The sequence below is a fragment of the Hippopotamus amphibius genome, chromosome 11 (assembly GCF_030028045.1).
Source record: "Hippopotamus amphibius kiboko isolate mHipAmp2 chromosome 11, mHipAmp2.hap2, whole genome shotgun sequence".
In the NCBI taxonomy this organism is placed as follows: domain Eukaryota; kingdom Metazoa; phylum Chordata; class Mammalia; order Artiodactyla; family Hippopotamidae; genus Hippopotamus; species Hippopotamus amphibius.
The window spans coordinates 3,961,721-3,974,177 of record NC_080196.1 but is presented as its reverse complement, the minus strand read 5'-3'; the positions used below and the strand labels follow the sequence as shown (position 1 = coordinate 3,974,177).

Below are 12,457 nucleotides of genomic sequence, written 5' to 3'. Positions count from 1 at the left end.
CCCGACGGCAGAACGACCTGTACTTTTAAAAATAAGAATTAAAAAAAAAAAAAAAAACCACTGTTAGCATCTGCTTTCAACCACTTACCGCGTATCACTTACACACAGTACTGACTGCTCCCTCACTTCCTCACTTTCCAAAGGACCCACACCAGCGAGGCGAGGCTGGGCCGCAAGTGGAGGAAAGTGGAGAGAAGGCCAGCGAGGGTTCCAGGGGCGCCCCCCCCACCCCCACCCCGGGATGGGTCGGGACCCAGGACCTGCCCACCCGACATCGGTGGCCGTGCGCACGCGCAGGCCGCCCGCACCCCGCTTCACTCTGCTTTATTTAGCCCTTCAGCGCTGCCAGCTTGCACACCCCCAAAGCCCCAAGTTGGGATGACCGGGGGTGGGATGGGGAAAGCCCAGGACAGTCTCAGAAAACGACGTTGTGGAAGATCCGGAGTGGGTGGGCAGGAGAAAGGCAAGGACGTTGAGGGCAAAAAACCCTACCGGCCCCCCGCCGCCGGGCTCTGCAACACTCCGGGCTCGGAGCCCGCGCCCCAACTCCGGGCGGGGGAGGGATGAGCGGGGAGGGCCGCGCGCGGGGCCCCGAGGGGTGGGGCGGGGCTGGGGGCGGGGCTGGGGGGGCTGGGGGGCCTACTGCGCCGCCCCGAGGCCCCGCCCCTCGGACCAACCGCTCGCCTTGCCATTGGAGGGCGTCGGGGGCGGGTCCGAGAGACACCCCCCTCTCGCCACCGGCCGCCTGGCCGCCCCCGGCCGCCCCCGGCCGCCCACGTTTTCGACTCCTGCGGGAGCCTCGGAGCGCTGGGAGAGGAAACACCCGGGGCTGCCACACCGCCCCTGGACGCTGGGAAGGCGAGCCCCCCGCCGTCCAGCCCGCCGGCCCGGTGACGTCAGGGGGTGGGGCGACGAGGCCCCGCCCCCAGGCCCCGGGCCCTGGTCCTCTGGCCCCCACCTCTGGGAGTGCGGCTCCGCGGGATGCGCGGAAGGGGCCACCGGGTGCACGTCACGAAGCGCCGCAGTCAGTGCCCCCGCTCTTCCCTTCAGCCCCTCACCCTCGCAGCAAGTCCCTCTGCCCCTCTTTGGCCCCTTCTCTCCCTTTCTCTGTCTCTGCATCTCCAAAGAGAGGGGCGCGCGGATATCACAGGGCCTGGAGAAGTAAAATTCGATTCGATATCACCTTAATCCGTTTGCATATCTACCGCTTGCTTAATATCTTTTCTCCTGTGATTTTGGAAGACTTAGGGGGTCGTTTTCAGTTTTCATTTCTTTTTTCTCTTCACGGGCTTAAAGTTGGCCGACTCCTTCCTTAGCATTGGATTAAAAACTAGGATTTAGGCTTCTTTTGGTGCAGAGGAGGGGAAGGAAACCAAAGCCTAACGGCGTTTAGAAAGAAAACAGCTCTGTTCCTTTTTCGCCCTTAACTCTCGCTGCGGCGGGAGCCGCGCGCGCGGGCACCGGCGCAGCTGCAGAAGCACTTGGTTGCAGAGAAGGCTGCGTCCACACAGGGCTTGCGCCCAAGCATCAAAAGACAGTGCAGGTGTGTGTGGATACGGGTGTGCGTGTGCGTACGTGATGTGCGTGTGTGTACGTGTGTGTGCGGCCCGACAAATAACCTCAAGAGGCGCATCAGGATCAGAAGCAACCCCTCACTCTAGCAATCGCCTCGGAAATTTCCGAGAGCTCTGAGAGTTAGTAAATCCCGAGTATCCGAAAATCGTCTTTGCAGAAGCCCCTTCCTCCCCGCTCCCCAAAACAGGTGTCGCCGTGTCTCCCGAAGCAGCCCCTCGCCCGCGCGGACATCACCGGGGGCATGCGGTGTACCTTTCAGGGGCCCCGCGTGTGCAGATTAAACCCCCGGGCCCGGGAGTGTGCGCGCGCTCCCGTGCCGTGTGTGCGGGAGGGTCCGGGGCGCACGGCTCGCCTCGCGGGCGTGCGCGTGTGTGTGCGTGAGTGTGTGCTCACGCGCGCCAGGCTGTGCCCCGAGCCGAGCTGCAGGGTTGGAGAAAGAGAGTAGGCCCGTGCAGGGGGCAGGCGGCCCAGGGGGGTGTCGAATTAATAGAGCCGGCAGAGCTGTTTTTGCCTCTCGCGCTCTTGCTCCTTTAAACCCCGCTGCAACGTAGGGAGGGGGCTGGATTCGCCGTGGAGCTGGTGGAGGAGGGGGAGCAGATTGAAACAATCGAGTGGGCGCGCCAGGACTCCCCGGCTCCAGGCGGGGAGGGGAGAGGGAGCCCCCGTTCTGCGCAGAGAGGGGGCGGGGTTGGGGGCCCCGGGAACAGCGAGGAGGCGGGGGTGGCCGCGGGGCTGGGGAAGTGGTCACCCCCGGGAGGCGAGAATTCGTTCCGATCGCACATTAATTGGAGATAACTGATTAATTCGAGCTTCTGATGACTATAAATGGCGATTCTCTACCAAGGTGTCTTTATTTAAAAAAAAAAATCATTCCGTGTCATCCCCCACGTCAGGCCTGCTCGTGGGCGTGAGGCTGTACTTCCTCCGCCCCCTCCTAATGGAGTGAACCATTCCCAGCACTTCCCCCTCTCCCTCAGCCTCTCTCTCTCTCTCTTTTTCTCTCTCTCTTCCTCGCTCCCTCTCTTTCTCTTCTCCCTCTGCCTTCCCGGCGCATAAAGTCTCCGCCACTCCTGGAACTTGTTGGCAATGCCTATTTTTCAGCTTTCCCCCGCGTTCTCTAAACTAACTATTTAAAGGTCTGCGGTCGCAAATGGTTTGACTAAACGTAGGATGGGACTTAAGTTGAACGGCAGATATATTTCACTGATCCTCGCGGTGCAAATAGGTAAGTGGCCGGCCGGCCGGGCTCGCGGAGGGCTACGGGTGGCCCGGCGCGAGGTGCCGGGAGGAACCGACTGGCCCGCAGCCGCCCAGGGGTGCGGAGAAGCCGGCAAACCTCCAGGGGTGGGGGCTTAGGCGCCTAGGGACTCGCGCGTCCCGGGTTGGTTTTCCTGCAAAAGAGAGAGACAGACACAGAGACAGACACAGAGCCAGAGAGACAGAGAGAGAGACTCCAAATGTTCGCCAGGAAATGTGTGAGGCCGGCAGTTTTCTGGAGGGGTTTTCCCCCCTTTTTCCAAAGCGCACGTCCGTTTTTGCTTCCCTCTCTGGGGTTCACCAGGTTTGGTGCGCTCTGGGGAAATGCACTGGCCCCTGCGATACTACAAGGTATTATTTTGAAGGGTCGAAAGGTGAATGCAGGAACAAGATGGCTAGGCAGCTAGAACTAGAAAGTTTATGTGCAGGAAGCAAAGATATTCTGGGGTTCAGACTGCTGCATTTAGAACTTTGTCATTCTCCCGCCCCCCCCCCCCGCCCCCCATATCCCAGCTGCAGCGTTCGCACCGGGCACCGCAGACGGGGCTGGGGGGCAAATCGAGAATGATAGGGAACCTCAGAGCACATCTTTAAGACGCTTATCATTGAGGAGCTTGAGTTCAGCTAAATCTATGTGGATATAATTTTCTATGCACATTTGCCTGTTCCTTTGCACACAGCATCTGTATTTTATATATACAAAGGGGTTAAGAAGTGTTTGCAATATGTCGTGTTGGGTGCTTGTTATTTTTGTTTGTTTGGGATTTATTATAGATGGATTTATATAGTCCCCATTTTATGTTAAGGAATCTTGAGTCCTAGTTACACTGTCGTTGGGGCTTTTAAAAGTTCACATTTTTTTCATCCAAAAATGAAGTTCACCCTTCTTCATCCAAAATGAAGAAGGCGTTATGGAAGGGAGCACTAGAAAACCCCCTTCTCTGATGCGGGTCAGAGCATTAATTAATGTGGCCTAAAAGTGAAAGTGAAGCGGATTATTAATAGAATGGACAAGAGAAAAAATAGAAACTCTTCGAACGGGTTTTCTGGAGAGGAGGGAATTGTTGGCGCCTCTCGTTTCAGGCTGGAGCGTTCTTTGCAGACAAATCCTTGCAGTATGGCAGGGTGGGGGGGTGCTTTAGGGAATTGGTTTGGGGCAAGAGATGAGATGCAAAACATTTTTCTTCATGAGAAATGTGGAGGAAACCGGCTTTGGAGTTATCTATACATTAAAATGGATTCTTTGCAGTGGGATTTTTATGCGTTTGACATGATTTTGAGTATCTGATTTTTTTGCATGGACATTGTAGAGGTTTTAGAGTGTGTAGATGCAGGATGTCGGCGTTTCCTTTAATTCTAAGAAACGATGTGATGTTTCGAATCTGGCTGTTTTGAATCTTTGACGTGAGTGCAAAGAGCTGCAATAAAAAACATTTCTGATTGCAGCAAATCCCTTAAATCTTGGAAATAAGTGGATGTGGCTTTTGCAATTCGCCTGCAGGTTTTTAGAGAGCAGGAGACAGCGGTTGTTTTTGATATAGGGGTTGTAATGGGCAAAGGTTTGGGGCTCTGCTTTCCTGGTGGGAAATGACCCCGCTTTGGATGGGGTGAAAAAGACAGCGACTGTGTATGCGAAACACGCTTGGAACACAGTAACCTCGGCCCGAAAAGGACCGTTTGTTGGCTGTGGAACTGAAGTGGAGCATATTCGTTCCCGAATGTCCGCCCTTTCCCGCACCAGAGCCTCGGTCTTTATTAATTCATGGCTCGGAGCTGTCCCAAATCATTGACATTTGGCAAGAAAAGTGGGGGTGGGGCAGGGACGGGAAGCCGGAGGGGGTGGTTGAAGGCAAAGGAAGGACTAGGCGGGAGGAAGGTTGGAATGAATGAGAGGTCGAACGAATGAATGAATGGAAGGAAATGGCACAGGTCTCGGACACCGGAGAGGACAGAGAAGTAGCCCGGGCCGCCGGCCCGAGCCTTGCTGAGCCAGGGTTCCAGAAGGACAGCCAGGGTTGCGCGGGCTGCGCCCTGCGTGAGCCCGCGAAACACGGCCCGCGGGCAAGCCCCCGGCCTCCCCAGCCAACTGGAGACCAAGGAGTCAGAGTTGCAAAACACAGACATTTTCACGACTTCTTATTTAACACGCGCGCACACACACATGCGCGCTGTGGAAGGGCTTCTCTTCCAGCCGCGCCTGCAAAGATAACGTGACAGGAGCGCTTCCCGCGCCCCCCACCCCGGCCAACCCCAATTCCCCCTTTAAAATATTGTCAATGCATCTTAGGGGCTACTTTTTCTCCACCGAGTTTTGGGGGTGCGGATAAGGGGTAAGAAGAGACTGGGAGCCGGGGCGGGAGGGAGGATGGGCTGTAATTTATTTGGTTTCTTCTCTGCAAAGCGGCATTGGTGGTATGGGTTCTAGAGGACGCGGCGCAGGGCTGATCTCATCGGGACCGCGTTCGGTTAGAACAAAGATTCGTTTATTCCTTTATCCTAGCTCAGTGTTCTAGCCGAGACTGCAGTCGCGAGGGCTCTTACTATTTCGTAGGGGGACCGGGAGATTGACAAAGGTTTACGTATCTGCCCGAGCCGAGGTCGAGTCCCTTCCCCAGAGCTTCCCGTTCCGGATTAGAAAGCGCAAGGCCCGCCCCGCTCTTCCTGCAGCACTGTGCAAACGGTGCGCTCGCCGAGGCCTCTGCAGGTTCGGTCACCTTCCCTCTCGCCTGCTCCTGGCCCGGCTCTCGGGGACAGGCGGCTGGGAGTGGGGAGGTGTCCAGTCCTCCCCGGAGACACTCACACGCGAGCCGCGGCGCCCTGAACACTGCCGGGAAGGGGCCGGCGCTCAGGGTCGGGGCACTGGAGGCCGGTTTCGAATCCCAGAAGATTCGCCCCTTTTCTCCCCTGCCCTCGCCCCAGCAGAGCAGATATGCGCTTCTTGCACGCCCTCCTGGCGTCCGGGATGCTTTCGGCCGCTCGCCGCGGAATCTCTAGCCCGGTTCGTGGGCCTTGGGATGGAGCGAAATGGCCACGGCAGCGCGCCCGCCGCCTGGAGCCGCGGGGTTTGGCCGACCTGAGACCCGGAGCGAGGACCTCGGTGCGGCCTGGGTTTCTTCCTTCTCTTCTTCATCCCCCCCATCCCCCCCGCCTCCTCCTTCGCCACCTCCACCTCCATCTCCACTTCTTCCCCTCGCCCCGGCTGCGATCCGGGTCCCCTCTGGAAGGATCCGGGAGCTAGAGGCCGAGAGCCCCTGGCGGCAGCCACCTGGGCCCTCAGGCGCATTGCTGGGGCCTGGAGAGGAAGGGTCTCACCCCGCCGCTGGCGGGAGGGGTGGCCGTTTATCCAGGGCAGCTGAGCCGCGGATAGAGGCGGAGGGACACTAGGAGCCCAGCTCACGGATTTTGCCTCCGCGGAGGTGACCCGGGGTCACTAGCTCAGACACATCCTGACCCTGCCAGGCCCTGACTGCCCGGGACCGCTCGTCCCCTTGGCCAGTCTCTCCAGGGGGACGGGGAGGGTGCACGCGAGGACCTCACTAGAAACACACACTCCACGGCCGACAGTCTGTCTTATAGTGAAACAAGCCATGTCGGTGGCTGCTGGTGGCTTCCCGAGACTTTATTAATTTATTCACTCGGCAGTGTTTGCTGAGCGCCCACCAAGCAGCGGGCGCCGAGCCCGAGGCTTTTTCGCCCGATGTGGCGCTCGGTTCGGCTGCGTGGCCCCGGGCTCTGCCGCCTCCCAGCCCCTTCGTCGCCCCCGCACTGCGCTTTCAGACCCCCTCCGTCACCTCAGAAAAGGAAAGATGGCACTGCGAGAGCCCTGACGGGCTTGCTGGGGAAGTGTTGGGAAACGAAGGAGGGAGTGAGGAGAAAGAGAGAAATAAAAGAGACGGGGGAGGTGAGAAGAGGGGGCGATGGAAACAGAAAAAGATACGGAGCCAGATGCGGGAGGGAGTCGCACGGTAGGAATGGCCTCGCCTCCCCCAGTCCACACCCGCTCACACACAGACCATCTGCAGAAGACGCGTGGTTGGGTGCGGGTTGCTCCTTCTCCGGCCAAATCGTGCATTCACCTTTGGCCCTGGCGCGCCCCGAGCCTGGGCGCCCGTGGACAGCGCTGCATGGGGCGACGCGCGCCGGGGCCAGGCGGGCGGGCCGCGGGGCGGGGTGGCGGCGCTGCTGACCGGTGTCCCCTCCTCCCCGCAGCGTACCTGGTGCAGGCCGTGAGAGCAGCGGGCAAGTGCGATGCGGTCTTTAAGGGCTTTTCGGACTGTTTGCTCAAGCTGGGCGACAGCATGGCCAACTACCCGCAGGGCCTGGACGACAAGACGAACATCAAGACCGTGTGCACGTAAGTGTCCTCTCTGGCCCGCAAGGTTTCGGTTCTGGGGGGCGCTGCGGAGGTGGGAGGGCGCCTCGCCTCCGGCCTGCGGTCTGGATTTGGCACCAGTGCGAATGCGCGCCTTCTCACCTTCTGACTCCCACCCTCAGGCCTGTGCCGGGGCCTGCCCTGCCCAAGGGGACTCTGTGGCCTGGGATGCGCAGAGGAAGATCCTTTCCGCCTGGCCCAATCTCACCCTCCGCAGCCTGACCCAAGCACACAAAGGCGCTGGCAATCCACACGCTGGCACGGGGGCTAGGGGCACCAGAGCAGCTGGCAGTTCCTCGGTGGCTTTGAGGCCATCTTCTTCTCCCTCTCCTGCTGCGCGGCACTTCCCGAAGAACAGTTGGTTTGGTTTGAGGGGCGTTTTTGGTAGTTCTACTAGGTTTGCCTAAAAGGAAAGGCACTCCCCTATTTTGTCCACTTCCTCTAATAAAACTCCCCTCCAGCGCGCCAGGAAAATTTCACAAACAGTAAAGGAGTGCGGGTCCCTCTTCCTCTTTCTAGGAGAGAGACTGAAAGAATATTTCATTTTGTGCCAGTGACTTTGCCCAAGAGGCGCATGTCCCAAATGTCCAGTGACCTTCTCTGCAGAGTTTGTGTCCACGTCTCCCCTCCCTCCTGCATCTGCAGGGTTCCCCAGGCCAGGCCAGGCCAGGAAGGAGTTCATGGGCAGACCCAGGGGCGTTTTCCCAGAGCTTGCCTGGAAAGCACAGCTCCCACTGGCAAATGAGGGTAGCAGGGCTCTACTGTGTGGACCAGCCACATTTTAGCTTCTGTGGACCTTAAAATACCACCCCCTCCAATCTCCTGCAACACACATGCACACACACTTTATTTTTCAAAAATAGTTAAAGCCTCCCTACCCCGATAATGGCCCTCCCAATAAAGCCAAGGCAAAAGCTGTGCCTTGTTTCCCATAGGTTGGAGTGACCATTTTCTGTACCATCCCTTGTATACTGTGAAGTCCTTCTTCTCTCCCTAATTCCTTGGGGATGGGATGTTATTTGTATAAATTATGAGGAATCCAATGGGGGGGGGGTCAGTTTTGCTACAAGTTTCTTAAATATCCTGGTGTCCACCAGAAGCCACAGAAGCTAAGTGGCTGCTACTTTCCTACCAGGAAAGGGACAAAAGGCTGGATCTGGGATGCACACCTGCCTGCTTTAATCCTAAATGTCTGATTATAGGTAAGAATGGACCTGTAACGATTGACAAAAGGTTAAATACAGATCAGCTCTCAAATCCTCCATCATTTGCCAGAACTTGGTTATTCCAAGCTATTTTAATTTTTTAAGCAGTACTTTGGTCTTGGAAAATCAAAATGAGGTGGGCCCCTCCCAGGGGTGGCAGGCCACAGCTGGGTCGAGGCTCCCACTCTGTTGGTGGCACTGAAGCCCACCTCCTCGCAGTTCCACCTGGATTCTTCCACCACGAGTTTCTTCCAGGAAGGCCCTGTCCCCATCTGGCCGTGCATAAAGAAAGGACAGATTTAGTCATCCTTTGGGAGGTATCATTATGCAGAGAGCTGTCCTGCTGCCTCTTGGGTTTCTCTAAATCTCAGTATTTATTACAAATTGAGGGACCTGGAAGCCCTGTGCCCCAGGCCCACCAGTCCTCATAAATCAGAGACTCCCTGAGATCATTCGAAAACAGCCTGAGCTTAAGGCAGTCCAACAAGCATTTATAACTTGACTGTCAGCCAGAAGATGGGGTGGGAGTGGAAACCGGGATAAATCCTGCCTTCAGCGTGCTTGCAGTCCAGGCTAGCGAGCAGAAGGGAGAGAGAGGAGAAAATAACAAGCAAGCTTCCTGGCGGGCCGTTGCCGGTGACCTGGCTCTAAGGGCCCGGGCGAAGTGGGAGCCAGCCAGGAGCTACCCAGACACACGGATCGACCCAGCCCCGAAAGGAGACAGCGCCCTAGGAATCGATCACGGGTTGGAATTATATTTAGTCTCGAGAACTGTTTTGGGTTTTCAGAAGAAAGGGGGACAATTAAAAAAAACAAAAGGTCAAGTGGGATGAAGGTTGTGGGGGCGGGGCTAGGAGCCGAGCCCAGGAGGAGCGGGTGGCTGAGGAAGGCGCGGGCCTCCGGGCAGAGGCGAGAAGGGAGGACAGGGGGCAGGGTCCCTCGAAGACTGGCAGCGGCGGGCACTGCGCCGGCCCAGGAGTCCGAGCCCGGGGGGGCTGGCACTGCACCCCGAAGGCCGCGGGGGTCCAGGGCCACAAAAAAGCCTCGGGAGGCGGGGAAGAGAAGGGACCCGGCGCGTAGGGCCGGAGCTCTGGGGTTTGAGGAAGCTGGAGGAGGCTGGGAAGCCGGCCCCGGGGGCTTGGGCGCTGACACTCACCGACCCCAGGGAGGAGAGAGGCAGGCAGCAAGTCTCCGGACCGAATCAGAGCCGGGGCAGCGTGGAGAGCAAGGCGAGGGTCCACGCAGGACCGAAGCAAGTGAGGAGGAGGAGGAGGAGGGGGAGGAGGAAGTGAGGAACGGAAAACAGAGGAAAACCGGGGCGGGGGGGGGGGCGAGGAGGAAGACAAAGAAGGGGAGAGGAAAGAAGGGGAAAGAGGAGAGCAGGAAACAAAAGGAGGAGCGGAGGAGAATGGAGGCCAAGGCGAGAGCGCGGCAGCTTGGAGAGAGGGAGGGAGACAGAAGGGGCGGGGGGAGGAGAAAGCGGGAAGCCCGGGGGGGAGGGCCGCGCTCGGAGCAAGGAACCCGTCTTGCAAGCTAAGAGGCATTAATGGGCGGCAGCTTGCGAGGCTTAGCACTGTTTTCCTAGCTTTGCCCGCGGAGGCCCGGCAATCTGTTGGCGCAGGCCGAGGTGCCAGCGCGGCGCCGCGGGTGCGGCCGGGCTCCCGGGCAGCGGGACCAGATCGGGAAGGGGCGCCCCCTCCCCACCCGCCTTGGACAGCAGCACCGGGATGCGCGGCGGCCCGGGAGGGCCCACCCGGCCGCGCCCCGCCCCGTCCCGCCCCGCCCGGCGCCGGGGCGGCGGAGAGGAGGTCGCAGGGGGCGCGGGCGGGTGTGGCCGGCCGCGAGGGGGAGGCGCAGGGGCGCAGGCCCGGGGTCCCCCCCGGCGCCCAAGGTGAACACGCTTCTGTTTTGTTCTGTTCCTCGCCAGATACTGGGAGGATTTCCACAGCTGCACGGTCACAGCCCTTACGGATTGCCAGGAAGGGGCGAAAGATATGTGGGATAAACTGAGAAAAGAATCCAAAAATCTCAACATCCAAGGCAGCTTATTCGAACTCTGCGGCAGCGGCAACGGGGCGGCGGGGGCCCTGCTCCCCGCGCTCCCCGTGCTCCTGGTGTCTCTCTCGGCAGCTTTAGCGACCTGGCTTTCCTTCTGAGCGCGGGGCCGGCTCCCCCCGCGCGCCCACCCACACTCACGCCACGCTCCCGGAAACCGAGAGGAAGATCCATTCGTTCTTTGGGGACGTTGTGATTCTCTGTGATGCTGAAAACACTCATATAGGATTGTGGGACATCCTGATTCCCTTTTCGATTTCCTTTGATTTCTTGTGTTTTATTTGCCAAATGTTACCAATCAGTGAGCGAGCAAGCACAGCCAAAACCGGACCTCAGCTTCAGTCCGTCTTCACACAGAAACACGAAAACGGCAAACCCACCCCATTTTTTTAATTTTTATTTTTTGGCACAAGAATCTCAGGAACGGCCCTGGGCCACCTACTATATTAATCATGTTAATACATGACAAATGATGGGCTCCTCCTAATAGGAAAGAGGAGAGGAGAAGGCCAGGGGGAATGAATTGAAGAGAGAAGCATCTCGTGAATAATTCACGCTCACGTCTTTCTAACACAGTATCTTGTTTTGATCATTTCCACTGCACATTTCTCCTCGAGAAAAGTGAAAGGGCGGATTGTTGGCCTTGTGTTTTAAGGCTAGGAGGGAGAGAGGAAAGAGGTTGAGGAAACCTCGGGTTCGAGGTACAGGCTGCCAGAAGAAACGCTGCTGAAATCACTGAGAGGTTAAGCTTTACCTGCTCGTGTTGACGCATCTTTCCAAGTCCACTGCCTTGATTTTCCCTCTTGTTTTAGCTGTTACACATACAGTAATACCTGAATATCCAGTGGTATAGATCACAAGGGGGGGATGTTAAATGTTAATCTAAAATATAGTTCAAAAAAGATTTTGACATAAAAGAGCCTTGATTTTAAAAAAAAAGAGAGAGATGTAATTTAAAAAGTTTATTATAAATTAAATTCAGCAAAAAAAAAAAAGATTTGCTACAAAGTATAGAGAAGTATAAAATAAAAGTTATTGTTTGAAACGGGGGTGTCGTCTGTTTCCTGCCCCAAGCCTGCTTTCTCGACCGTGCTCCCGGGGTTACCTGAAAGAACCCAGGACCGATGCACGCATTCACCAGCCACCTGATGACCTACCGTCTCCAAGCAAACCCTCTCCACCAGGATACCTTGCCACTTCCCTGAAGTTGTGTTTACTTAAGAAAAAGAGGAAGTTTATATTTTAAATACGTAAACTAAAAGGCAGGGAACCTTTCTAGGTGGGGTTTGGGGGCACTGGGCTGGCGCGCAGCTGAGAACGCACACGCCGACCCACGCGGGTCCGAGCCGCAACCACCGGCCCTGCAGGCCGCGCGCCCCCGGCGACTCGCCGCTTCCTCTGCGGTGGCCGGAGGCACCTTGCGGAGGAACCACCATTAAGGGCTCCAGCAGAGGGGCCAGAGGTTGTGGTCCCTGGCAGGGCTCAGGTGAATCCTTTCATAATTAATAAGACAGCTCAGCTGAAATGGCGAGGAGACAGGGCCCTATCGATCTGTCAGTCGAGCTGCTTCCTCCTCTCCTATTTATAGGCCCGCATGGCCTTACGGAGAAGTAAACACTGGCGAGTAAACACGAGCAGAGGAGCCCGGGGTCCGGGGCTGCAGGCTGGCAGCAGGCTGGGGGAGGCACAACCGAATGTGGGTCTCCGGGTTCTTACGCAAGGTGAGGGCGGGAGGGAGCTGCTGGGGCCCCGGGATGGGGGCGGGGAGGGAGGCTGGGGATGCTGCCGCGGGTTCCCGCGCCGCGCTCCTGGAGGGTGCGCCCGGGCCCTGAAATGCAATGTGTAAACAATCGCGAGAGTAACAGTTCATAAATCAAACCCAGCAGGTCGCAGCCCAATCTGCATTCCCCCCACGGATTGAATTCCAGCCACACACGCGTCCCTGCGCCCGGAGCGCTGGGAGCCGCCGGGATTCTGACCCGCGGCTTCTATT

General features: G+C 57.8%; 1 protein-coding gene across 3 annotated transcripts; it reads left to right on the top strand.

Moving 5' to 3' along the window:
• The first annotated feature begins 2,508 nt into the window (after positions 1-2,508).
• On the top strand, positions 2,509-11,509 carry NRN1 (neuritin 1). Of its 3 annotated transcripts, XM_057699548.1 has the most exons (4): positions 2,773-2,800; positions 5,755-5,929; positions 7,042-7,186; positions 10,337-11,509. In XM_057699548.1, exons 2-4 carry the CDS (start codon positions 5,857-5,859, stop codon positions 10,563-10,565), a joined length of 447 nt encoding a protein of 148 aa, XP_057555531.1. In that variant the 5' UTR covers positions 2,773-2,800; positions 5,755-5,856; the 3' UTR covers positions 10,566-11,509. The 3 variants fall into 3 exon arrangements, with proteins under 3 accessions (XP_057555532.1, XP_057555531.1, XP_057555530.1); XM_057699549.1 differs by lacking the exon at positions 5,755-5,929 and having other exon boundaries at positions 2,509-2,800; XM_057699547.1 differs by lacking the exon at positions 2,773-2,800 and having other exon boundaries at positions 5,512-5,929.
• Positions 11,510-12,457: the final 948 nt, after the last annotated feature.